General features: G+C 45.5%; 1 protein-coding gene across 2 annotated transcripts in view; it reads left to right on the top strand.

Moving 5' to 3' along the window:
• Window positions 1-27,893, top strand: part of ITPR1 (inositol 1,4,5-trisphosphate receptor type 1) — a 328,878-nt gene that overhangs the window by 263,314 nt on the left and 37,671 nt on the right. For both annotated transcript variants that reach the window (XM_034997067.1, XM_034997066.1), the window contains 8 exons: window positions 1,528-1,638; window positions 3,290-3,385; window positions 5,957-6,079; window positions 7,158-7,262; window positions 10,030-10,222; window positions 17,059-17,181; window positions 22,518-22,693; window positions 26,830-26,994. In XM_034997067.1, the coding sequence (XP_034852958.1) occupies window positions 1,528-1,638; window positions 3,290-3,385; window positions 5,957-6,079; window positions 7,158-7,262; window positions 10,030-10,222; window positions 17,059-17,181; window positions 22,518-22,693; window positions 26,830-26,994 (1,092 nt within the window). The remainder of the gene's footprint in view (window positions 1-1,527; window positions 1,639-3,289; window positions 3,386-5,956; window positions 6,080-7,157; window positions 7,263-10,029; window positions 10,223-17,058; window positions 17,182-22,517; window positions 22,694-26,829; window positions 26,995-27,893) is intronic.

Genomic DNA, 27,893 nt, shown 5'->3' with positions numbered 1-27,893 from the left:
AGGAAGAAAAGGAAGTTCATCATTTGGGAAATGCTGTTAACAGGAACTAGTTCAGAAATCACAAAACATGTGCCTGTTGGCCTAGGAAGTTACTAGAACTAGAGGTCTTTTTTCCAGCAGTCAAGGAGCTATGGCACTTTATCATGCTTCAGGACTTGACCTAATCATAGGCATAGGCAGGCTTGTCCTTGGTTTCCATGCGTGGCGTGGCATGTCTTGGCTTGATTTGGTTTAAATGTCCAAATTTGACTAACTTGATTAGGGATAGATAATAAAGTTGGAGTTCAGTGAAGACCAGAAGACGGGGCTCAATTTTAAATGCTAGGAAAGACTCAAACAGTGGCTACTTAATGGGGAAAGGTTTAAACCTAGTTAGAGAGAGAAACCTTGCTACCCACAAGACAGCTTGAACAACATGAGGAAATGTTCAGTTGAGATTTTAACACCACAGACATTCAGAGAAAAGAAAGGCCCATTAGTCTTGACGTTGGCCTCTCAAGAAGTAGATTTTTAGAGGGTAATCCAACCATTTCTTAAGTAGAACATTCATTGCTTATCCGTGGCGTATTACAGACTTTGTGAGTTTTTGCATTGATACTAGGATGATTATGATTTTAAACTCGAATTTTGGCTCTATCCTGGCTGAAGGGGGTAGACTACCACTGAAATTGCCAGTTCTAAACTCACTTGACAGGGAAGGTGTGATATGCTGTGTTACTTGGGGAGCAAGGCCACGACCTTCACTCGGGAGAAGAATGGCTGACAAAAGGGACAATTCATTGTGTATCAAACACCTGGTCATAGTTGGCTATAAATATGAGGTTAGCATGTGTTGGATCCACTTTCCTCCCTTGGTTCACTGATAAGACAGATGGTGTAATCAAAGTTAAAGTGAAAAGGAACAAAAAAAATTACAACAGGCTGGGGCGAAAAGGCTTTATTTAACATCTAAGTGAATTTCCTTATAACTTCAAGTTTACTTTTCTGCCAAAGAGGTCTGTTAAAAGGCACATACTGGAGTGGATTCTGCTGCAAGTGGGGACCTTACCTGGGGGAAGATGATTAATTTTGGTATCGTGTGAATTAAACAGGAAACTTGCTTTCCAGGCTTAAGCCTTAAGCAAAAGTATGCAATACGAAAACCAAGTGATGTAGAGAGAATGGAACACATCTTTAAAGGGGAAAACAGGTCTCAGAACTCAGAATCAGTCACACACCGTATTTTCCCTTAAGAACAAAAGCCAACTTTACTGCGCTATTTGGATTAGACATGACCAATTTATCAGTTACAGTGCATGGGGACTTTCCTGCTGTTTACTGTTAATTCTGAAACTAGCGATTTTCATCTGTCTTTTATTTTTTACCACTTTCTCACGGAAAATTTGCAGCTCTCCCCTAGAGACAATACTGGGAGTGGCAAGCATTGTGTTCAAATAGCAGTTCAGCCTGTTGGCTTTTGACATCAGATTTATGACCAGCATTTGTGTAAATGTCTGTCTGTGTGTGTGTGTGTGTGTGTTTCCTCAGAACTGCATAGCCACCCATGAGTCCAATGGCATTGACATCATCACAGCCCTGATCCTTAATGACATCAATCCTTTGGGAAAGAAGAGGATGGACCTTGTATTAGAACTGAAGGCAAGTAGGAATTGAAAGCAAAAGACAGACAGTAGCATGTGAAAATAGTCACTTTTGTGTTTTGCTTCTGCACGTGATACGGTCAATGTTATGAAACTAAATACGGCAGCTCTTTTAGACTAAATGAATGATCTATGTTGTAAGTTCTGACTAAAATGCAAAACTTCAGTCTTCCCCTCCAAATAAGGGTCTTAGGACAGGATGCCACTTCTGATGTTGATTTCTTAAGCATACCCCGCCAAAAGAAAACCCTCATTTGTATTTAGGAGTTCCAAAGATTCTTTGAAAGGCCAAAGACCTTGGGTGTCCAAAGTATTTCAGACTGTGTTAGCCTCACAGAGCACATTTCCTTTTTAACTGTTCCCATGTCAGGGCATGTTGAGATCCGTCCTCTCTCTCACACCCATACACAGCAGTGAGCACTTTGTCATTGTCACAGAATTGCCTAGAACTGCAGGGTTTAGCTGAAAAGCTAATCTATGTTTATTGCATAAACAGTGTCATAGGAAAGAAAGGTCATTAGAGAAGGTGTTAACACAGAAGCCCACAGGAATTGCACAATTATTTTTATTTTTCCTTTAGTATTTAGAATGGAGAGTCCAAATTGATAGTTGATTTGGGGGTATGACTTAAATGGATTTTTTGGGTGGGTGTGCTATTTTTAACTCCTTTGACAAGTTGTGTTGTAGACTTGACTTGAACATTAATTCAAGCTCATGTGCCCGGCTCCCATTTATCAGAATGTACATGATGAGAGCCTGAAATGAACAGAATTTTATGTGCTACTGATCAGCCTTCCAGTGACTTTTTCAACTAATCCAGTAATCTGTGGATTATGATAGAAATTTGTGTGCTCTGAAAGGCCACTATTTGATCGCATAGAATCCTGACTGAATTGCTGTGACCCATACTTGGGAAGGAAAAAAATACTTCCCCCCTCTTATGAAAAATAGCAAGAACTTTCCAGTCCTATACACAAAGAAGCATACAGGTTATCCTAGGCCCAGGACCTAAAATGAAGACAAGCCAAGAAGTGCAGGGTGTGGGCACATGAAAACTTTGAATGAAATGGGAAATTAGGGTTTGGCACGCATACGGTGCTCCTCTGGGTCACCTTTGTTAACTGGTGTCAGCTGTATTCTCATTATAATATTAGGGGTTATGAGAACTGGTAGTAATATTTTAAGAAAGAGAGGAATTACCTTAATTGCCTATCTTCTCTGCCCTGCAAGCCTGAATGACAAGGTTTAAAGCCACACCTGCCCTGAAGGCATCATGGGTCCATATAGCAGGTTCTTCCCCACCTACTGGCATCATGAGGGTGCCAACACACCCATAAACACCCATGTTTAAATTCCCAATTTCCACTAGGACTTGTGTCAAGTAACATTAGGGAGAAGCTATGCCCAAACAAACATGTTCCTCTGAGACTCAAAGCAGAATCTGCAGTTACGGTTGGGGTCTGCAGTGGCCCGTTCTCTGTCGCGTGCAGGTGGGTTTTGCTGTGCTAGAACTGTGGTTCTCCCGGGGGGGGAGATGTCTGTCTGTTCGGCCAGGCTGCAGCGCTTGCCTCAACTGGGCACACGCATTCAGGCCAGCCACCCCAGGCTGCTCCTCTTCACTGTCTCCTCCCTTTGTTTGTCCCAATTAGAACAACGCTTCCAAGTTGCTGCTGGCCATCATGGAGAGCAGGCACGACAGCGAGAACGCAGAGAGGATCCTTTATAACATGAGGCCGAAGGAACTGGTGAGTTGGGTGGCTGATCCCCTGGCCATGACACGAAGCACAGTCAGAGCAGGGTTTGTGGCAGAGAGGGAACCTGCTGCCTTGAGTTTTCTTAAAGATGCCAAAGAATCAGCAGTAAGAACATCGGACTCAGGCCCCTGACCAGGCTGGAGAAATGAGGTAGTGCTGCGAGTGAGTGGGGTCTGCCCTCTCCCCGAGGCACAGCCACAGGCGGCAGCTGCCCTCACCTCTCGTTTCCCCTCCTGGGAGCTGGGGCAGCGAGTGGGCTGGGGGCCTGGCAGCCTGGAGTTCAAGTCCACAGCTCTCCCTTTCGGCCCTGTCACCTTGGGTGGGCACTTGACCGCTCTGAGCCACAGTTTCCTCATCCCTAAAAGGAAGATGATAATATCCTGTAGGCCAGAGGGTGGCTTTGGAGACGAGACCAGACAGTTGGCATCAGGCCCCTAGCACAGCGCCCTCCCTGAAATGTAGCTCCTTCCTCCCCCTTCCTCATTCACTGCAGCTCTTCATGCTCTGTCTGCGTCCAGAGCTAAAGAATCCCCATCTCTTCCAGGGGCCAATAGTCAGGGTGACAGAGAGTGTTTCTTGGGTGCCGATGTCTTGGGTTTTGTTTTTTTGTTTTTTTTTTCCAGAGAAAACACAAATCTTGTTTATTTTTGCAGAGTGATATTCACAGTGGGCTGTGACTTCCAGGGTGGAGATTAGTGCTGCAACCTGTGAGGCAGCTCTCAGAGACAGTGAAACGAGCTGAGGACAGAACTCTGTTGGGACTTTTTCCCACACAAATAAACTGTAACTGACAGCACTAAATGAGGGCACTAAAACTTTTCTGTCGCCTGGTGACCTGTGTGCGCTGGGGGCCAGGCTAAAGTCCCTTCATGTATTCCTTGAAATAAAGTTAACAGTGAGCCCAGCTCTTTGATCTCTGAGGTCAGGAGTGAGTTCTCAGCCTGAGATGGACTCCCTCCTCTGAGTTTACATCACAGCTTATGTAACTGGGGGAGGGGGGCTCGAGGTGTCCCTCATGAGTAGGAACAGAATGACTTCACAGAGACCCCATTCCAACTCTCATGGACCCGTGGACCAACAATATGCCCCCATCTTGGTGGGGGGAGGGGGGTTAATGTCAGCACCCAGGGCCATGGGCACCACAGGCTTCTGGGTGGCCCCCTGTGGTTGGAGAACAGCATTCCCAGCTCATGGGAAGAGTCAGAGGCTTCCTGGAACAAACATGGTTCTAAGAATCCACATAGAAGAGAAGCACTCATGTCTAGGACACATCTGCACATATGTGCGTGCATATGCATGTGCACATACGTGTATATTCTGGCCCCCACAGCCCATGCAACATGTTGTCTATTCAGTTTGGTATCAGAACTAACAGGAAATCCAGCTCAGAGATCAAAAATCTCGAGGATCTTTTCTCCAAAATTACTTTCAGGGCCAGACCCGATGTCAGCACAGAAATGTGTGGCCCTCTGCATGCTTGCTCTGGGATAAGGAAAAATAACTCCGAGGAATAGCCTTGTGGCAATGCAGGAGGCTGAGATGCCCTCTGAATCATCAAAGAAAATGATTAATTTTCCCTTCAACTTAGGGTTTTCCCTTCAACTTAGGGTTTGTTCTTATTCTTTGAATGATTAAATCTCGAGTGATTTGTTCATGTGATAAACATTGGCCAGGCCCGACTTTGTCCAAGGCATTGTGCTGGGCACCGGGCAAAGATTGAGAAATGAGCAGACCCAGCCCCCAGGCCCTGAGTAGGGCACCGAGGTAGGTGGGAACAGTAAGACAGGTACAGAAATGCTCTAGGAAATGTGCTTGCAGCGTGAAAAAAAGCAACATGCATGGGTCCTCTGGTAGCAGATTCGAGATCAAATCTCAGCTCACTAGCTGTATCATTTTAGGAATGCCCCTTTACTTCTCTGAGTCTGTTTCCTCATCCATAGTAAATGATAATCTTTGACACTTCATAAAATGTTTATGAGCATTAAATTTCCCCAAATAAAAAAATGTTAAAATACTTACACAGTGCTTGGCACAAAGAAAGACCTCAGTAGATGTTAATTGTTAATGGTGTTATTTTTACATGGAGTGGGGACGGAGAAATGTGGACAGGGGAAAATGTGGAATCAGAGATAATAGTTTGACTAGCTCTTCCTAAAGGCTAGTGGAATTCTTACTAGTTTTTCCTGAGATGGCGAAGGTTGGGGGTTGGGGAGAGATGGCAGGAGGAAATGTAGAGAGAGGAAAAGTCTGGCTTCTAGTCTACATTTTCCTATTTTATTGTTTCCAGGAACTTTTATAACCATTGTCCCCTCCTAAGGGGAAAGAATAGCTCTTGGTCCGGCTTACAGCAAATGGGTTTCATTTCTCATGCTGGTGGAAGCTGATTGGTAGGGACTGCCTGTGGCAGTGTTGAGAAGAATTCTGAGGCTGGGTCCATAACCTGATAGGAAAGAATGCTGAGCTTCCTGGGCACCGTCTGCCCCAGGAGGGGAGACTGGAGATGCCAGTCCCAGGCGGGTCTTCCTTAAAACAGGAGCTGTATTTGCTTGACCGTTCTTGCAGGTGGAAGTGATCAAGAAAGCCTACATGCAAGGTGAGGTGGAATTTGAGGATGGGGAAAATGGCGAGGACGGAGCTGCCTCCCCCAGGAACGTGGGGCACAACATCTACATATTGGCTCATCAGGTATGACCTCTCCCTAGGTCCTGGCGCCGGATGTTGCTGGCCTTCAGCGCCAGAATTCCAAGGTGAATGTGTGCTTAAACTTGCTTTTCCTTTAAGGTTTTAACCTCGGGCTGTGTGTATTCACGATAATGTGGCTCCCAGGTACTCGTGGCAGCCTGACCCAGTGTACTGAGTTCCAGGACTCTTCCGTTTTCCCATGGTAGCGTCATGTCCTTGGAAATCCCCACGTTGCTTAAAAGCCTTCGTACTGAGCCTTGACACTTCGATGGTTTATGGCTGTGTTTGGAGACAGTTGAAAGGAGTCTTAGGCTCTTCATAAATATTGATGAGTCTATCTTAACAATCTGAAGAAATAAACCTCAGCTGCCTTGCCTATCACATTTAGAAATCTTGGGGAACTAACTTATCATTATGACTTCTTTTTGTTTGCTTTTCGGGGGGTGTAGTAATACTTCCTACCTTGGCACCAAAATGCCCTGTTTCATAATTCTTTTCCCAAGTGGCTGGGCTTTTGAAGATACTTTCTTTTTCTGGAGGTTGATGTGCCTTGAGCTTGCTGATGTGTGTGGGCAGCTTGTAACTCTGCTGCAGGCTTGTGCTTCCTGTCCCTTTCACCTCGCTGAGGTGCAGGAATTAGGGATAAAGCAGCGACGGTACTGGGCAGGAGGTTGGTATGCCCTGCTACAGCGTGCTGGCGGAGGAATAAAAAACAGGCTCCTGCCCTTCATCTCTTCCATTGCCCGTGTTTAGCCACTGAGAGGGTTTGGGAACATTCTGAATGGAGACTCCATGTGGCTGTACAGAAAACCCCATCTCCCTCCTGCCTGACTAAAGAAATCGGGGGAAAGACGGACCTCACGTGGGCCTGAGCTTTCCAGGCTGTTCTGCCAAGCTCCCAAAATAGCTGCTTGAGCAGAGCACACCTTGATGGAATGCAGCGAGCCTCCTGCCACCTTTGCCCTTCAGCTTGCCGCTGGTTAGGATGCATTCTTTATACCCCAGGCTGGAAAGGAGCACATATGTACGTGCCTGTCGCAAAGAGACAATGACTCCCATGTTTTCTATATTTGTGTTCTAGTTGGCTCGGCATAACAAAGAACTTCAGACCATGCTGAAACCCGGAGGCCAAGTGGATGGGGATGAAGCTCTGGAGTTTTATGCCAAGCACACAGCCCAGATAGAGGTAAAAGCAGGGGGAACTCAGGGCGCCGGCCTGTGGTGAGGGCCTACAGAGGGTTCTGCCCTGTGCTGGGGCAGGCACACAGTCATTCGTCTGAGCAACAGCATGTTGCTTATGAATCCTGACAAGGCCATGGGGACAAGTAGAAGATGTTCTAAGAAAGTCTAGCAGAGGCACCTGCTGGAGACTGGAGGTCACAGAGGCCTGTTCTGAAGAATGACGTCCAAGCACAGACCTTCGGAAAATTCGGAATGAAACAGGCAGATCCTAGAGGGAAGAGCTTTGCAGACATGGGGAGTGACAAGTGGAGACCCTGAGGAAGGAGATGCTAGGTGAGGGTAAGGAGCTGGAATTCAGTGAGCAGCAGGGAGGGCAGCACAGGCAGCCCCGGGTCCTACAGAATCCCATCTGCCATCCTTGCAAGAAGTCCAGATTTACCGGGAGAGCCATGTGGAACCTTGGGAGAGGCTTACACAGGAGTGGTGCTGTCAGATCTGCATTAAACACAGCATACTTTATTCGTCCTCTGTGAGCAGATGGGGAGACGCTGAGAGAAGACTCAGAGAGGGTGTGTCATTAGCCCAGCTAGCAGGGCCAGAGGTGGGATTGTGTGTAACGCAGGGCTGGCTGACCCCAGAGCCCCTGGGCGCATTTTGTTACCTGCGTTGAACACAGACTTCTGTCTCCAGGCTCTGGGCATGAGGGATGGTGTGCCTTGTTTAGCTAAGGAAGAAGTGCACAAATCAATATAATGTCGGAACAAAGATTTTGAAGGGCTAACAGACTCCTTTGGGCCATATGAAATGTTCAGGATGGAGACTTTTTAGGAATATATTCTTACCTGATGTCTCAAGTGTGTCCGGGCTGTCTTAATAAAATTCATCACCTTACTGATGAGTTGACCAAGGCAGTGCATGTGGGCAAATACCCTTGATTTATTGTTAATGATGAGAAGCTTGATGGCAGGGCCAGCTCTGTCCTATGGGGCCCTTCAAAGACAAGCTTTAGGTGTTTGCAGCATAGAATGTCAGAGCTCCTTCATCCACTGGAGAGAAGACTGAAGCTTGCTCAGGTTAAGAGGTATGAACAAGGTTACCCAGCCTGTTAGAGGTGGGGAAGGATTGGAATGTAACCTCCTGACTCCCAGTTGTAAGTATCATGAAAAGGAGGTGTGGACAGATACTGAATGATGGAGAGACATGGCCGGGCATGCTGTTCCTAGCTCTCAAATCCTGCCCTTGGCTAACCACCCATTTCTTCCACTTTCCTGAGGGAGTTACCTGTGCAAAGCCAGAGAACACCCGGTTACTCCCTGCGGCTTCCTACAGAGTGCCTTTGGCTCTTGGGAGTTAGGCTGTCTAGCCCTGGAGTCTGGGACTCAGTTCTTGCCAGGAAGCCTCCCTTTCCCTCTAGATTCCAGAAACACGTCTCACATCATATCTCTTCAGCTTAGGGAGATCCAGGGCCCACCTGACTGTGCAAAGCAGGCAGGCTCTTGCCAGCAGGAGACTGCGGAGTTGGTCCCTGAGCCTGTCTGAACAGCAGTGTCACTTGGGGGGAGCTGGTTCATGTGCAGGCTCCTGTCACCAACCCCCCCACCACAATTCCAGTTAAATGAGGTTGACTGAAGGACCAGAATCAGTATGACAGTGAAGCTTCCTGTAACCTGATCTCCAGCTAGATTTGGGAACCACTGGTCTAAGGACCACGTCTCCCAGAATTTATAGACGTAGGGCTATGGGAACCTGTCACACATCTGAGAGAGCTTCCCACTACAACTTGACCAGAGTCACCTTTCTTGCTGTGCCAGGGAACAAAAGTGTTGAGAGCGTGAGAACTAGATCTTCTTGAAGAGGGCGTAGGCCCTGAGCCTCATCTGACTTCTCCAGCCTCTGGGGAGGAAGGATAGAGAGAGGTCATGCCCCCGTTGTACTGTCACCTGCACCCCTTTTGAAATCCCTACCCCCCCAGGACGGTGACTAAGTACAGTGTCCTAGAACCTGAACAATCCTCACCAGACTGCCTCCTCTCTGGAGCCTGAGCCGCCCTAGAAAGAACACGGAGAAAACCTGCGAGGTGTCCACTCTGGGGCCCAACAGAGCTGCTTCAAAGAGCCCTGAGCACAAGACCAGGGTTAAATGGCTGGACCAGTTCACACACTGTATACTTTAGAGGCCACGACAAGGAAGAGATAGGAGGACAATGCAACTGGATAAACCACAGGTCTCTCCTTAAAGTTCCTATTTAGGAAAAAACACCAACAACTAATTTTGCTAGCAGAAGTTTAGGTGAGGTCGGTCCCACAGTCTGGGGCTGCACCATCCAGTATGATAGTCATGAGCTGCATAGGGCTGTTTAAATTAAAATTAAATATTCGGGGGGTCAGTTGCACTAGCCATGTGGGGTAGATGCTCAGATGCGGAACCATTCCTTCATTACAGAAGGTTCTGTTGGACAGCCCTAGCCCCCTCATCTGGATATGTGCACAAAACACAGTTTAAATTGTTGAGACAAAAGTTAGTCACAGTAAAATTAATGGGTCTCAGGTTAAAACAAAACAAAACAACCAACTCTTAGAGACTTGCCCACACTGTTTTTTATATAAATGCAAGAGACACGGCCCAGGCTGGGGGTTATAAGATCTGAGAAGACGCAAGAACAGGTTTGTATTATACGCCGTCGTGAACACCAAGCCCATGACCTTAGCAAAGATTCTTAGTGAAAGGTTTTTGAAAATGACTGTTTAAGCTCCTCCATTTTCTCACCCTAGATTGTCAGATTAGACCGAACCATGGAACAGATTGTGTTCCCTGTGCCCAGCATATGTGAATTCCTAACCAAGGAGTCAAAATTGCGAATATACTACACTACAGAGAGGGATGAGCAAGGCAGCAAGATCAATGACTTCTTCCTGCGGTCTGAGGACCTCTTCAATGAAATGAACTGGCAGAAGAAACTGAGAGGTGGGTCAGCGATGCGCCCACGGGATGGCAGGGCCATGCCATCCTGGGCTTTCACGAGCCTGGGCTGGATGGTGAAGGGCGTGTCTCCAAGCAGGAGCAGAGCTATCCTAATTTATGGCACTTTCTACCTCTGAGCACCGGGCAGATTTAGACACCTTTGTAGCTGAGAAACGGGCTTTAGCCTCAGGGAGGCACCTCCCCAGAAAAGTCTTCCTTCATGCCCCATCTGATTGGATTGGATTGGCTATGCAAGACTTTCAGAATGTCCTTTTTTGGTATCTTGATGTAGGAAATAAAAGGAAGGGAGAAAAGACCAGGCTTTGAGCTCACAGGATGGTGCACTTAAGCAGGAAATTGAGCCAGCTTGACTGCTCATTTACTAGCTCACCTGCTCTGAAGACACCAGTCTCTCCCTTTTGTATAGGGTAGCTCGGTTTTTAGACTCTAGTATCATTTTATAGGCAGTGGAATCATTTGCCACATAAGACGCATCGTTGCTCACCAGCGAGTCCCGTTGCAATACCTGGCCAGTCGGGTTGAAATGACTCGCCTAAAACACTTTTATAGGGCTATCCCAGAGGGCTTCTCAGCTCCTGGTTTTCATTAGGATTTTAATGGGATCCTTCAGTACTGACAGTACACTCCTTATCAACTGTTGTGACCAACGTAGAAAGGATCGTGCTTTATTTCTGTTAGTCAGGAGCCAGGTTTTTTCTTTGAAACCCCAGATTCCAGCTACAGTTGTGATCTTTTGGGCTCTTTTCTGCAGGGCAGGGCGGCGGGAGGGGAAGCTGTGTTAGAGATCACTTTCTGGGAGCTTCTGTCCTCTTCCTTCCTCTCACCAACCCGAGGCAGAACAGACCAGCGTTCTTCACTGCACCCTTCTTCCACCTCACCACTTTTCTCCCTACCTCCCTGCACCCCTGGGTTTGGCTGGTGGCAAAGAGGGTTGTACGTGCACATTGGCCAGGGGCCCCTGTTCTTACCACACCCCAACCCCACAACATTCTTGCTCATCTGTAAGGGCTACTTTGTCATCCAGCACTTTAAAACATTAGATGTTTTCGGGATACCTGGGTGGCTCAGTCAGTTAAGTGTCTGCCTACGGCTCAGGTCATGATCCTGGAGTCCTGGGATGGAGTCCCGCGTCGGGCTCCCTACTCAGCAGAGAGCCTGCTTCTCCCTCTGCCTGCCGCTCTCCTTGCTTGTGCTCGCTCGCTCTCTTTCTCTCTCTCTCTGACAAATAAATAAATAAAAATTTTAAAACAGTAGATGTTTCCTGGGGGCCACCTGGCTGCCTCAATAGCTAGAGCTTATGACTCTTGATCTCGGGGTCATGAGTTCAAGCCCCATGTTGAGTGTAGAGATTACTTAAAAATAAAATCATGAAAAGAAAATGTTTCTGGAGCCAAAACCCATTCCTCACCCAGCCAGGTGTCTGACAGAGAGAGGGGCTCAGAGACCTTTAGCAGAATAGCTTGCATGTCCTCGTTGGTAGGGATCCCGGGGGATTTAGGGTGCACTTCTAGCCGATACAGTGTGTCCTTGTGGCCTACTGTGGACTTGATGCAAGCTCCTCCAGTTCAAGTGTGAGTGGCTTGAACATCTGCATAGCACAATGCTCAGGTGAACAGAGAAAGAAAGAATACCAGAAATAAGGTGGACATAGACCGCATCTATTCTGTACTCTTATATTTTCAGCCGTTAGGTTTGCTGGGGTCATCTGTGATTCCAGCTTCCAGGGGTGATCCTGAGTTCACGTATCCAGGCCTCCACAGTGGTCACTACAAGTGGGATTTCACTCTTGTCAGTGTGTGGGTCTACTAAGACTGGTCAGAGAGATTCATCCTCACAATTCTGAGAGCCTATAAAAAATAGATCAATATTGTATAGGATCTCCAAGAGGCTTATGAACTGACAAGGGGGGGCTTTCAGCTCTTCTGCTCAGGCGAGATACCTTGCAATCTCTCCTTCTGGGATGTTGTCTTCAGCCAGGCACAATGGGAAGCCCTCAGCCCCAAGAGGTGGGGGATCTCACTCCCATTCCACTTCTGCCCCCATGGGCTGTGTGGCCCTGAGCAGGTGACTTCACTGCTCCCAGACCCTCACCTAGAAAGCGGGGAGTTGAGATTGATTGCTTGCCAAACGGCCACATCGTCATTCCAAGATTTATATTGCATTGTAGCTAATACCTTCTCTTATTTAGCCCACCTTTGTTTCAGAAAGTTTTTGTTTCAGTAAAGCTTAAACACAGCTATAGTTGTCAACTGAAAGATTTTAATTGGCTTCAAAGCTATCTGCTGGTAAGAGAGAAATTGAAAACAGTAACTGAATTAAACATGATATGCATATTTAGGGAGGGGAGAAATGTACTCATTAGAAGTGTAATTAAAATAAAATACGTTTTCCCTTCTAAGTAGCATATTTCTCTTCTAATAAATCTGCAACGGAAAAAAAAATTCTGCTGTATTCATAAGCTGCTTTCCCCTTTCCTAAAAGTATCACAGAATCACCTGGGCTTTGGTACATCTGTAGCCAGGACTCAGATATAAAGCCAAGTCTGTCTAAGACTGAGGTCACTCAGTAATTGCTTCTGCAGGTATTAAGATAGTCAGTTCCTAAGCTCTCCCGAAGCCTTATTCCCTGCTCCTCTCACAGAACACACGCACACACAGGCACGCACACATGCACACCCCCTTCAGCGCGCTCACGTCCTCTCTCACCCGTGCCTCTCTGACCCCTTCTCCTGAAGTTCCCAGCCGCAGTGAAGTGAAAACCCAGGGCTAAGAAAATGAGAAGATAGTGAAAGAGGAAATTGAGGCAGAGTTGCATATGCTGACCTTTTCCTGCTTGGGGTTTTCCCTCATGGTTATCACACCCATCCAAATAGAGCTGGGGAATTCTGTTTTTTATATTCATAGAGTCCAGGTCCCCCAGCAAGGCCCAATTCCCTCAGAAGAACAGATACAAAGGCTAGGAAAGAAGGTTACCAAGTGGTGCTCTGGGATGTAGGTCATTAGATTGACCTGCCTCACTGGGGTCACAGCACCCTGTCTTTTTCTGTGATGTAGCAGGTATATCGATCCAGCCAACTTGTACCCCAAATAAGTAGAAAACATACAAAGTACAGTGGGGGGGTTCAACATTGTGTAAGCTATGATTCCTTCCTGTGTGAACCTACCATCTTATTGGGGCAGGCAACACAGGATATTTTTAAGTGGTTGTAATTGAGGCAACTAACGATGAGCAGGGCTGTAATTAAGCAGTGACACGCTGTAGAAGTGTGGGAAAGACAAGCTTCTGAGAAAAGGTGGCATCTGAACAGCATCTGGAAGGATAGATAGAACTTGGATAAACATACACCTGAGAGTTTGGAGAAAGGAAAGGCGTATTCATTTCCTATTGCTACTCTAACAAATTACCACAAACTTGGAGGCTTACAGCAGCATACATCTACTATCTTAAAGATTCTGGAGGTCAGAAATGTACAAAGGTTCTCACTGGGCTAAAATCAAGGTGTTGGCAGGACTGCCCGCCTACTGGAGGCTCTGGCTTTGCTTTCCAGCTTCTAGGGGCTTCCTGCATTCGTTGGCTCTTGGCTTCTTCCTCCATCTGCAAAGCCAGCCATGACCAGGAGAGCCTTTCTCATGCCGTAGGACTCTGCCCCTGCCACTCCCACACCCGTCCTTCACTTTTTTTTTTTTTTTTAAGATTTTATTTATTTATTTGAGACAGAGAGAATGAGAGACAGAGAGCATAAGAGGGCGGAGGGTCAGAGGGAGAAGCAGACTCCCTGCCGAGCAGGGAGCCCGATGCGGGACTCGATCCCGGGACTCCAGGATCATGACCTGAGCCGAAGGCAGTCGCTTAACCAACTGAGCCACCCAGGCGCCCCGTCCTTCACTTTTAATCATTTTTAAATCACTTTTTGTGATTATGTTGGGCCCACTGAATAATTCAGGATAATTTCCCCATCTCCAGATCCTTAACTAGATCTGTGTTATATTGCTGTATAATAAATGTGTTAGTTGTGTTATATTGCTGTATAATAAATGACCTCAAAACGTAGTGACTTCAAACAGTAAATATTTATGTCCTCCCAGTTTCTCAGGGCCCAGAGTTGGGGAGTGGCTTAGCTGGGTGGTTCTGACTCAGGGTTTTTCGTGAGGTTGCTATCAAGTTGGCAGCCAGGGCCTCCTCGTTGAAGGCTGGGTGGACCCAGAGGATCCACTTCTCTGCTCACTCACGCGGCTGCTGGTAGGAGGCCTCACTTCTCCATATGGGCCCCTCTGTAGGGCTGCTTGAGTTCCACATGACGCGGCAGGCGGTTTCCTCAGAGCAGGTGACTGAGGAGAGCGTGAGCACGCATGTGCAAGGAGGAAGCTGCAGGGCGTTTTATGACCAAATGTCAAGAAGCACTCCCATCACTTCTGTCTTCTCCCAGAAGCAGTAACTAAGTCCATCCCACACTCAAGGGGAGGGGGATTGAGCTGTGCCCCTCGAGGAGGAGAGCATCAAAGACTTTGTGGACATATTTTTAAACCGCCATGGGGACAGTGCACAGAGGCTGGAGGTGCAGCGTACGATCAGGGAGCCACCACTAGACTGGAATGTAAAGGTGGCCTGTCTGGGGAAGGGAAGTGGGAGAAGACTCTGGAAAGTTAGATGGGGACATGGGAAATAGAAGACCGTGCGTGTCAAGGTTGGTCTTTAAGTATCTTTTTTTTTTTTTTTAAAGATTTTATTTATTTATTTGAGAGAGAATGAGAGACAGAGAGCATGAGAGGGGGGAGGGTCAGAGGGAGAAGCAGACCCCCCGCTGAGCAGGGAGCCCGACGTGGGACTCGATCCAGGGACTCCAGGATCATGACCTGAGCCGAAGGCAGTCGCTTAACCAACTGAGCCACCCAGGCGCCCTTTAAGTATCTTTTTGCCCATGGATAGATACCCAGTTGATTTGAAGGACTGAGTATTTGTTCATCGTATTTGGAATGACACAATTTAAGTATGTTAGCTTTATAAATATATGATTTATTTGTGAACTCTATGCCATACTTAAGGACCATTTATTAGAATTAAATGAAAGTGTCCTACAATGGCTACTCTTACATTTGATATTGAGAACCCCCTTGAAGAGAATCTTGGCTTACATAGACCATCACTGAGCTTTGCCATTTCCTGTTTTTCTTTTACCTCATATGAGCTTTTTATATGTATGCTAATGTGGAGAGGATATTATAAATTCCCATGTACCCACCACTCAGCTTCAATCATTACCAACCCTTTGCCATTCTTGCCACCTGTCTCTTCTGGAGTTTCCGTATCCAAATCAGACATGGTCTTCAGTCCCAGAAGAAACACCAGTAGCTATTGTTTCCAGAACAGATGATTTCTCATCTTAAATTTGTTTCGGCAATTAACTTAAAAAAAAAAAAAGTTAATTGTTAGTGGACGTTGACCGAGTGCTGGTCAGCTCCTCTACTGAATGGTGACATGAGCCACTTCCTCTGTCCTTGTCTGACTTGAGAGGATCACTGACCTGGGTAATGAGATCTCCTCCACAGCTTCTCCCCCCAGCTGGGCCTCAGTTTCCCACCATAAATTAGATGGTGCTTGTAGCTCTAAAACCCTAGACTTTGGAAACGTTTCCTATTTCCAAGTGCAAACATGAAATGAGCAATTATTAAATTACCCAGGGCTCTGTTTAATTGTGCCATAACTTTATTTTGGAAGAAGCTTTCAGAGATTTGGCTGCTTGCTCTAGGCATCATTACAGGGCCATTGAATTTGTCATTGGCTCCTGTCCTAAAGTTAAATGATGACTTCATTGGGAAAGAGAAACGCGCTCTAGGGACCCATTCTCCCATACTCCGTATTCCTTTGGAGGGAGATAATGTGGAATGAGGCTATCTTTTGGAAACTGCTTCTGGCATGGAGACTGAAATTATTCCTACCACATCTATTAGCATCATCCTAAGTCTAAGGCACCACTGGAGAAAAACTCGGGGGGAAAGGAAGCACCACCACACATGGTATGGCCAGAGGCTTGTTGTTCTAACACTGAACATGCCTGGCTGGTGTGGTATGGCCTCTAGGCGACTACAGAATCAGATGGCAGCAATATGCAAAATGTCTCTCGCCCTTCAGTGATGGCTTTGGTACCACATCCTTTCTCTACTGTAGCCTTTGGGAATGGCTACAGTCAGCAACTCCCTCCCATAGTTCCCCTGCCCCCGGCATGATCATCAGACTTCAGGAAAATGGAAAATGTCTCAGTGTCAGGAAAGGGATCATTGTCTAGCTTTTAGGCACCAGTGAGTTAGTGGAGGATTTTGAGCGTGGCAATGGTAGCCTCCCTCGTCTGGGGCCCTGCTGGGCCAACTGTAAATGCTGTGTGTCCCTCCAACTGGAGCCCTACACTTCTAAAAGGCTGATTAAGTTCTTGGGTCTCTCTGGGCATTTCCTCTGGTCCCAGAGCCCTGGAAGGACTGACGATTCAGTGCATGAACTCTGGACAACCCCAGATTCCATAACTGGTGGTGTTGACTGGGGCATGCAGGGTTTTTAGATGTTCCAACTTTTCTCCTTTTCTTCTCTCCCTTGTCCCCAAATGCATCTTCTGTTCCAGTAACTACTCCAAACAGAAATAGACCAATCTGATGTTGTTATGAGCCTATGAGTCAACCTCGAAACAAATGATCATTTTTTACTGTTGTGGTAAAAACTGGGAACAAAAGTGGGCTTGTGGGGCAGAGCGGGAGGAAGGGCCGAGTGGGATTCCCAGCGTTCTGACTTGTGGCTTCAGACTTTACATGGCCTGGTCTTTGTTTTCACAGCCCAGCCCGTTCTGTACTGGTGTGCCCGCAACATGTCTTTCTGGAGCAGCATTTCATTTAACCTGGCTGTCCTGATGAATCTGCTCGTGGCGTTTTTCTACCCATTTAAAGGAGTCCGAGGAGGTACCCATATTTTTAATTTCAAGGAGACTATGAGAAGCAGCAGGAAGGTTATGACTTGCATCTTAAAAATGGTCCCTGGAAGTGTTGGTGCAGTATTATGGGATCCCACTTACCCATTTTCAGACAGGATGAGATTGTAGCTTTCACCGCAGACTTAGTTTTAAATCTCACTTAAAAGAATGTAAATTTTGTGTCCACATTTATCTACCAGGAAAGAAAGAGAAGCTGTATACTCTGAAACCTGTAAGAGATGGTCTCAATCAGCCTCCTTGTTTTATATGTTGGGAAACCTTGTCTCAGAGAAGTTGAAAGGTGGAGCCAAACTTTCACAGCTAGGTAGTGGCAGAGCTAACCCTAGAACATAGATATATTGATGCTCAGTCCACTAGATTATTTTCCCCATACCGTACTTACAGAATTAATTTCAGAGTGAAGAATTTTTAAGACGTGTCTGGATTTTTAAAATTAATTAATTAATTAATTATTTTGGGAAGGGGCTCAGGGAGGCTGGACTTGAATGACCGAAGACTGCACCTCCTTGGATATTTAGTCTATAAAGAGCCACGTGCCACTACTCATGCGATAGAACATGATGTCCGTCCGTGGTCGTTATGGATATCCCCCCACCCCCACTGTCTCCTTCCAGCCACCTGCCATGTGCACTCTATACATCTTGCTGAGAACAGGCAACAATCAGCAGGGGCATCTTTTTGTTTGCAGCTCTTCCGTTTGCTTGACAGCCTTCTAGAGTCATGCACACTTGTGGGGCTCTGGGGACCGGCAGAAGCCCCTCTGCTGTGACACTTCCAACGGCCCCTTTTCTGACACCCTGGATAGCCTTTTGGGAGGTCTTCTCAGCCACATTTTTCATCAGAGCTATTTGGCAGATCATCTCACATACGTATGTCACAAACCTACCAGTAGCCACCTTTTGTGAAACGTATGGAATGAAGAACCCAAAAGTAAGACACTAAAACAGCGCAGGAGTTGCAGGCTTAGCTCTTGAGCCTAATAATGCAGATGTGTATACGTAATGAGACAGCATGTCTAGACTTAAAGTCTACTTGAGATCCGTTTTGAAAGTGATGACTTGTTCTGTGATGCTCAGGTATCCAACATACCCATTCGAGCAGTCAGCTTTTCTGTTTGGCCTTCAGTTACACTGAAAGCTTCATTTGAGTGATTTTTTTTTTTCCCCCAAAAGCAACACCTAAACGCAAGTCTGGGGGTATTTTCCTTTTTAATGCCATGTTAGGAAAATAAGTGCCCCTGTGTGAAGAGATTCTGCAGGTCAGCAGAGGTGCGAGTGTGAAGTGGTCTGTCAGAGGGAAAGAGCCCAGCTCTCTTTGCATCTCAGGGAAGCCCTTATGCTCATCATAACCAATTCTTCAACCATTACTTTGGATGTGTTTTCGTTTATCCCCCATTTCTTTAAAAATATTTAAAATCCGTTTTATTACATGCTTTGACCATTTTCTTCACTGGTCACTTGTGGCCACGTTGAGGCCCATGTCTGAGGAGAGGTAGTTGACAGCTCTCCTCCCCTGCAGTGGTCAGCCTCGTCCAGTGGAAAATCTAGACTCACAACATTCAGACTCAGTGTCCGGGCCTGGCTCTGCCACATCCTCACACGACTCTGGACAGGCAACTTCAATTAGTCTTCCTTAGCTTCTCTGTAAAAAGGTGCTTAAATTGACCCAGTAGTTGTAAAACCTTGATGTGGATTTGGAAATCCCTGTATAGTTCAGGGAAAAACAGTGGTTGACCCAGTCAGGATCTCTGGGGCATCCTATTTCTGGCCCAAACAAGTTCAAGACTCACCGATGAGATGACTGTTAAAGGTTCTTCCAACTCTACAGTGTTGGGTTCTCAATGTGGCATCAACTCTGGCTTCCTGTTCTGGCAGTGTGGGCTGCAGTCTTTCATGTGTGTGGACTAAATGGAAAGCATCATTAGATCTCCCGGAAGGGAAGGAGATTGAGCTGACCTCAGGAAGCCTTTTCCGCTACACAGTGACCGAGCTCACCTCAAACACATCAGTTCACTCTCAGGGATTTATTTTTCCTCCTGTAAGACATGTGGGGACCACCTTCTGTCCTCGCTACTAACCATCTTCAGGACAAGGGTTGTATTAGCCGTGCCTCAAAATAAGATCTGGTTGGTTACCTGAAAGTATTTCTTTGAGATCAGTGTTTGTTCATGTTTGACTCTAAAACCAGGATTTCCAAAATGTCCCCATTGAATGTCCCCCTTTTGATGAGTGCTAATGAGGCTCTGTGGCATCGTAGGCCTGCGGCTGCCCAGAATACTGGTGGCCTTAAAAGCTCCTTTTCCAAAGTATCATTTTCCCCCTTTATTTAAGAACTGATGAGTCACACAGTCTCCAAAAGCATGAAACCTGGGCACATTCAGATTTTTTACTGAATTTGTGAGCATGCTATGATGATTAAAGCAAATATGGTACTCCTTTTAAAACATCATTTTTGGAATTTTCAAATATACAAGTAATAAGTTAATATACTGCCATGTATCTATTAGCCCAGCTTTAACAACTACCAACATTTTGTCAATCTTGTTTCATCTATTCTCCTACTGTATTTTCTGAAAGATTTTAAATAAGTCTAGACATCTTGTTGTTTTGCCCATAAATATTTCAGTGTGCATCTCTAACTTCTAAGAATATTTCAAAATATGTATAATTACCATAACATTATCATATCTAACAGAACTAACAGCAAATCATGTAATAGCTTGTCCATATTCATGTTTCTCCAATTGTCTTAAAGATGTCTTTCTATAATTTTTTTTTTTTAAATCTAGCATTATTTTTTTAACACTGCTTTTATAGTGGGGAGACAACAGGTTTTTATTTCGGCCCCTTTGGGATTTGGGTACGTCCACTGTACTGGTCCCATTTATTATACTGAGATCTTGAGGCAGTTTAAGATGGCGATTAAACACTTAAAGAAAATGAAAAGCAAGACACAGATTGGGAGAAAATATTTACAAAACATGTATCTGACAAAAGGCTTATATCCTGAATACATAAAGAACTCTTACAATTCAATAATAAAAAGACAACTTGATTAAAACAGTGGGCAAAAGATGTCATCAGATATTTCACAAGAGATTGGCCAATAAGCACATAAAAAAAGATATTGAACATCAGTAGTTATCAGAGAAATGCAAATGAAAACTAGAATGGCATACCAGGAGAAACCTATGAGAATGGCTGAAATTGAAAATGCTGAAATACTAAATAAAAATGAGCAAGTAATAAATAAAAAGAAAATACTGACTATACCAAGTATTGGTGATGATGTGGAACAAGTGGAACTCCCACGTACGACTGGATGGCGAAATCACTCTGGAAGACAGTATGGTTGTGTCGTAGAAAGTTAAACATAGGATCCAGAAATCTTATTTCCATGTATTTGTCCAAGGCAAAGGAAAACATACACCCATTCCAAGATTCGTACTTGAATGTTCCCAGTAACCTTATTTATAATAACTGCAAACTGGGAACAACTCAAATATCCATTAATTGTTGAGTGGATATGTAAATTGTGGTATATCCATACTGTGGAATATTACTCAGCAATAGAAAGGACTACGTATTAATACACAAAATAACCTGACTGAATCTTAAAAATTCACTAAGTGGAAGAATGAAAAAGACTACCTCCTAATCTGATTATGTTTCCACTTTTATGAAATTCTAGAAAGTGCAAAGCTCTAGTGCTAGGAAGGAGACCAGCAGCTGTCTAGAAGTGGGGCTGGGGCAAGGCCGTAACTGCAAAGAGCACAGGAAACCTTTCCGGGGAATAAAAATGTTTATATCTTGATTGTGTTGGCAGTTACATGTGGCTCTATGGCTATATAAACTGCCAAAATTCATCACGTTAAGCTGAAAATCAGCGGATTTTATGTGTTATTTTTTTAAATTGGTGATTAAGGACCATCAACTTCAGAGGCATACAGACTCCAGCCATTTACTGTGTCACCTTAGGCCTGATATGTAATCCAAGACTCGGTTTCCTCTAGAGGAAAATGAAGAGAATCGTAAGCTGGTTGGGAGGATCACATAAATGATAATCAATGTAAAGGGCTTAATAGGATATCTAACCACTGTTAAATGCACAAGAAATGACATAAGTCTCGATATCCACATCTTCCCAAATTTCTGAAAAGCTTCTGCCTCTCTGTGCCCATTTCTAATCAGGTTTTCTTTTGAAGGATATCAAAAGGGAAGAGGTAAGTGGTTGGGAGTTGGGCAACAGTTTCTAGAGAAAAAGTGTCTCAGCGGCATGAACAGAATGAACTAGGGCAGCCAGCAGGCTCGGGGAAGAGCTGTAACTCGCAAGGGTGTCTCTTTCCTGGGTGGGGCTTCAATCCCAGCAGTTCTGGAGAAGTGAAACTCCTTTATATAAGTGGCCTTAATCATGTAGTGCTGCTTGTTTACATCTGAAGGAGACCCAAAATGTGACAGCATTTGAAATAGGGTTTTATTTTTTTTTTTAATGAGTGTTTTACAGAACTATATTTTTAGCCATGTTGGCTCATGTTATATAACTAAGCCGTCTCGTGGGACACTCTAAATAGAACTTGAAATAGCAAGAGATGACAAAAACTGGTATAAGCTCTTTGACTACAAGGATAATCTAATTGTAGGATGATGTTAATGATACGGAAGTTGCCTTCCTCCTTCCCTTGAAGAAATCTGATTCAGGCAGGGGACCTGCAATTTTCCTTTGCATACTTTTAATAGAAATTAGAAGTTTAGGCTTCCAGTTTGCCTTCCCGAAGAGTGAAATGTGATACATGTATGAGTTTTATTGATTGAACAGATTCATTTGACGAGCATCTACGGGGTGCTGTGTGCTTCCCTCAGGGAATTTGGTTGGGGGGAACCCGATTGGGGGGCAATTAGGGTAGGAGGGGAGAGAAAGACTAGTAAACTGACCACCAGAAAATAGTGTTCTATTGGGATGACTGGAGTAAGTACTGAGAACAGAGAGAGGGAGGGGCACCTGGCATAGTTTTCTGAAGAGGAAGGGGTTGGGGAGGTTTTTGGAAGAGTTGACATCTCAGCTAAGACCTAGGATAAATAGGAAAGGGAAAAGAATTTCCCAGGTAGTAGGAACACAGGTCAAGGCTTGGAGGTAAGAAAACATGGATGTGTGACGGATTACATCTGGGGCACAGAACTGGAGGTGAGAGTTTGGACAGTAAGGCCAGTTTGGTGACTGCCGAAACTGTCATTAAGCCCATTTTGGTCCGTCACCTCTTACTCCATGAAAGCACTGATCTTTGAGAACCTCACCTTGTCTTTCCAGGAACACTGGAGCCACACTGGTCAGGACTGCTGTGGACAGCCATGCTCATCTCTCTGGCCATTGTCATTGCCCTCCCCAAGCCCCATGGCATCCGGGCCTTAATTGCTTCCACAATTCTCCGGTTGATATTTTCGGTTGGATTACAACCCACGTTGTTTCTTCTGGGAGCTTTCAATGTAAGTATAAATACCTTTATAGCCGCATTCTTGTTGACATGCAAACAGGAATGCCTTACATTCTGGTTCCTAGGATCTTGGCCTGGGCTTTCAGTGCAGCAAAAGGCCGTTCAGGTCAGCTGTTAAAATAGCAGAAGCAAGAGCTGCGTGGGTGGACATCTCCCTCTTAACCTTCTCACGGTACAGTGAACCTCTTAATCTATTACCTGGGCATCCACAGTCTCCTTTTTAGGGAATTTCCCTCTCAGAAGTAAGGCAGGAAGAGGAAGAGCAGTGGAGATGTAAATTATTGTTCCCAGTCAGGTCAGAGGTTTGGAGGGACAGGAGATTTTAGCCGAATGGCCAAATATTAATGGTATCAGTCAAATGGTCAGATATTAATACAGCACACCCACTTCTGGTGAGGACCACACGGAGCCAGGAGAAGAGGCAGGAGGACTTGTTCAGACAGAGATGGAGCAAGTAGAGAGGTAAGGAGAGAATCGGGGTTATTTCAAAGTCGGTGGTGCCATTTGGAAGTGTTCTTCCACTGTAGTTGAAGGATAGACGCTACCGCACCCATAGGGGGAATTCTTAGGAAGTAGAGATAGCTGATACAGGACCATAGATTGGAGAGGTCTCCTGGTGAAAGGAAGCAAAAGGTTTGGACATGGGAGGCACTGTGGGGATCGAAAACTGCTTTCTAGAGGTTTCTGCCGTGAGCATATAAGGAAGCTGAGGTTGTTGTATAGAAATGGAAGTCATGTTGCAAAATAAGGTTAATACAGTAATTCAGTGCAGCAGTAAATGTCCCCAGATGGGTATGCAGATGGCAAAGGCAGCAAGGACACTGGGGGAGAAGGGACCACTTCAAGCTGACAAGCCACAGGGGAGGAGGTGGGGTTTCAGCTCTGTCTTGGAGAATGGCTAGGACTGGGCCAGAAAGCAGGAATTGAGAAGAGCATTTTGCTGTAGGCCCCACAGGCCAGAGCAGTGGGGAAGGCCCAGGACACTCTCAAGAGAGAGCCAACAGGAGCGTTCCCCTCCACTGGGGTTCAGGGAGGGATACGTAGGACCTACTCCCAGTACAGGTCACCAGGGCACTGCATGGTAGGAGAATGCCCTTGGGCCTCATCCTCCAGGTCAGTGTTTCCAAAGCAGGCTCCAAGTTGATAAATCTTAGGTGAGAAAGAGGTTCAGTGGTCCAGTCCATGAGGGAGAGCCTGCGTTAAACAAAATTAAAGGGTTTTTACTCTAGGATTTCTGAGAGACTTTAACGTGCATGATAAGGGTTATGAATCTCCAAGAAATGGAAACCGTGTATCTCTGTTTCCTAAACTTACTTGCCCACATTTTGTTTTAAGTATCACTTGGAATTAGTGTTGTAGAATATAGGTTGGGAAACTCTATTCCCAGTAGTGGGAAATGACTCAAGTTTTTTTGAGCAAAGAAATGGCATATACAAAAAAGTATTCTTGGAAAAATGCCCTCAAGTAGTGGAATGTTATGTGGATTCAAGTGGGAGGGACTGGAGGCAGGAGGACCATTTCAGACCCCCAGCAGAGCTCTTGACTAGGTGTGACAAGCCTGGGTCTTGGTCAGAGTGTGGAAGAAAGAAGAAGGTACAGATGTCAGAGCTGGAAAGGATAGGGTAACGTTTTGTGGGCCTAGAGTCAGAGCCTCACACCTGAAAGCCATGTAGGGCCTCAGTCGGGGTCCTTTTCTCCAGGCCAACAAGGTATTACTATCTTGATGGGGTGATGAAGGAGGCAACCCCCAACTCCAAATTTTCAGTCACAGATGACTAGGAAAAGAATAATGCAACTAACTAAAGTGGAGTCATGCAAAGACCTAAGTTTCAGGGTGAAAATGCACTTAAATTGTTGATTTACTCAGCTTGAGATGATAAGGCAAGCCATTATTAGCTGTGGCATTTGAAAACGTATGACCAGAGTGACAAAGACTTAGCAGTGTTACAGAAGGGAAGGTAGGTGTCATTCACTGATGTAGGTATCACTAAGAGGAATCTACTTAAGAAGGAAATATAGAATAAACAAAAAAATAAAAGGGAAAAAACTCAGTATTTCAGGGGTTGTTGTCTTATGGGCTGTTTAGTTTTTTGTTGTTGTTTCTCTGGGCTTTAATCATTCCACAGTCATCTCTCCTTTAACATAAATCAGTTGGGGGAAAGACTTAAACTAGGCAATTACCATTTATAGTAACAGCTGGGTGAGGAGAGCTGAAATAACTATAATAAATAACTAGAGTGAATAAAAAAAGGGAAACACATAGGAGACAAAAGAAAGTAGTTATGGGCAGAGAAGGAACATTGGGCATACAAGGGCCGGCGAAGCGGGACAGGGTGGTGTCCTGGCAGCCAGGTGCGGGCAGAGTGGTGGGAGGGGTGGGCTGGTGAGCCGTCATGTTGCAGGAGCCGGGATTAGGTGCTAAGGGCCAACAGACTGCCGCCTGTGCCCTGGCTGGGTCCTTTGTAGACTGGGGGAGAGGTGAGGCCAGAAGCCAGTCAGACTCATTAAGCAGGGTCAGTAGGAGGCGGGGACACCAGGCCAAGACCGTGAATACATATGGGCTGCTGAAGCAATGGAGGAAACGAGGGCAGAAGTTGTTTAAACCGAGGGCAGAGTGGATTCAAGTAAAGCGAATTGCTCTGTTGAGACAGCAGGAGCCGAGGCATGTCTGAGGTCCTAGAATGTTAATCAGAGCATGGCCTTTTGTTTGTTTGTTTGTTTTCCTGAAACCCCATCAACACAGATCATCCAAGGTCAATGGTACTTTCTCACCCAATGAAAGATCCTATACTAGTGATGGGTAGAATCACTAGTACACTAGAAAGTACTGGGGCATTGAATGTTTATCCTGTCTGAGAAGGCCTAACGTTCTCTGTGGGTGTTGGCTTCCTCACTTATCTGATGGCGGAGAAGCTCTCTTACACTGACCGGCCAGATTAACAGGCAGGATTTCCTGGCACCTATGGCCAAGGCAGCTAGGGGAGCAGAAGATGGTTTTACCAAGTACATCCGAAAAACTTTCCCCTCCAGTCTTCTCTTGATTGGAGTGTTTGTCAGCGTGTTGCTGGAGATGGACTTTTAGGCATGGGGTTTCTATTAGAGGTGGAACTCTATTAGGCGGTAGCTCAAACTCCAGCTGCAAGTATCAAAAAACCGAATCCACGCCAGCGGAAGCAAAGGAGAAGATGCATCGGCTCGTGTGACTGAGAAACGAAGATCCTCGCGTCAGGTGCAGCTGAGTACAGGTGCCCAGACAGTAGCCTCAGGATCCAGCTCCATCTTTGGGCTCTGCATCGATCGTACTCAGGCTCCGTGGTAGGGAGAGGTGGATGGTAGCAGCTTCAAACTTACTTTCTCTTAGGTTCAAGGTCAGGACGAAGCAATACAGTTGTCTCTTGCTGCAGTCCCAGGAAAGAGCTCAGCGGGTATCACTGGTTTAGTTGTGTCACATGACTATCCCGGAACCACCCCTTTTGCCGATTGACTGGGATGGAGCCCCACCCAGATTTCAAGGATACATGGAAAGGGACGGATCCCCAAAGAAAAATTATTAATCCTGGGGTTGGGGTGGGGGGCGGCAGGGAAACAGAACTCATCCTGAAGTCCCTTACTTTTTTTTCCCCCAATAAAATTATTTCCTCTATGAATTTAGGAGCAATGAAAGACAAGAATTAGCTGGTTCTCATTAAACTGCAACCCTTATAATGCCTAGAATGTAACAGAAATTCAGAAAATGCTTTTGTTCATGCTGATCACAGGATTCATAGATTGAGGTGACTTCTGTGTTTGACTAACTCATATAAGTATGTTAGAAATGATTCATATCTCATTTCGAAAATCATAATTTCAGTATGTGTTAATTTTGTTTTTGTCATATACAAATGCCACTTGATTACTGTTGCTTATGAAGTTATTTGACTACCACATAATTTGTAATATGCCTGAAAAGCAAAGTAACGATATGACTTAGATCTGCAAAATGGTTCTGGGCGGGTTCGGTGGGCACTTGGTGCTTTGTTTGGGCACAGTTGCGGAAATACCATTGCGTGAAAATGGCCCTCGGCTGTCATGAAGTCTGCAGTTTGTCATGGTCCATGTTTATCTGGCTGTTCCTGTCATTATTCTCAGGTCTGCAATAAAATCATCTTTCTAATGAGTTTTGTGGGCAACTGTGGAACATTCACTAGAGGCTATCGAGCCATGGTTCTGGATGTTGAGTTCCTTTACCATTTGTTGTATCTGCTGATCTGCGCCATGGGCCTCTTTGTCCACGAGTTCTTCTACAGTCTGCTGGTGAGTTCCTGGTATGGAAAGATTTTACGTGTCGAAAACTAGGAGTGTCCTGTGTCTCTCCTCACAGACCTCTCCTTTTAATGGTGATTGGTATGTCGGGGCTAACAAGGTCACATGCCTCATTTCCAGTATCTAGAGAAGAAAGCTCCCCAGGGAGCAGGGCAGCTGGTAGGGGACCAAGAGGTATGTGATTGTGCTGCTTGCGTGCACATTGGACCTTTCACTTTCCAGTGGTATGCAGTGCCTGCCATCTGGACCAGGGGATGTGTCCTCCACATGCATCTTTGCTTTGCTTTCTTTCTTGGACTCAGCCAGTGCTTACCAGGGAGAATGTTTTTTGAGACTGTCATCATCTGACAGTTCTCATGGGATCCGCTTCCCAGGGAGAACATGTAGTGACGAAATAAGAGGAGGAGTTTTTTCAAAGTCCCAAGATCTATGACAGGGAGCTCAATAGATTTATTGGTCCAGGAGACCTTTTCGCTGGAAGTTCTTTGGTTCCAATCTGAGCCAAGTGATTAAGGTCTTGATAGTCTATAAAATGAGTTGGTTCAATCACCTTCCTCCTGAGCAGGTTTTTAAATTATAGACCAAATATCTACTTACTTTCCTGTCATTAGAGGGAATCTAGACCTGTAGAGTTATAGATAAGAAACCTTTGCCTTGTACCTACATCAAATGACAAGAAGCATAAAGCTGAGCTATCTGCAAGCAAAACTATCCATAAAGGGACTAGAAGAATTAAAATGTTAGTGAGGATAAAAAATGATCAAAGGGATTTATTTGCAAAGGGTGGAGCAAGGAAAACTCTTCTGGGAGGTATTCTCCATGTGACCTCTGGACTGGTTACTGAATTTCTCTGTGCCTCAGTTTCCCCATCTACAAAATGAGAACAAGCT

This window comes from Mirounga leonina, unplaced genomic scaffold, assembly GCF_011800145.1.
Source record: "Mirounga leonina isolate KUSES-001 unplaced genomic scaffold, KU_Mleo_1.0 Mir_94, whole genome shotgun sequence".
NCBI lineage: Eukaryota > Metazoa > Chordata > Mammalia > Carnivora > Phocidae > Mirounga > Mirounga leonina.
This window is presented reverse-complemented; position numbering and strand designations above follow the sequence as displayed.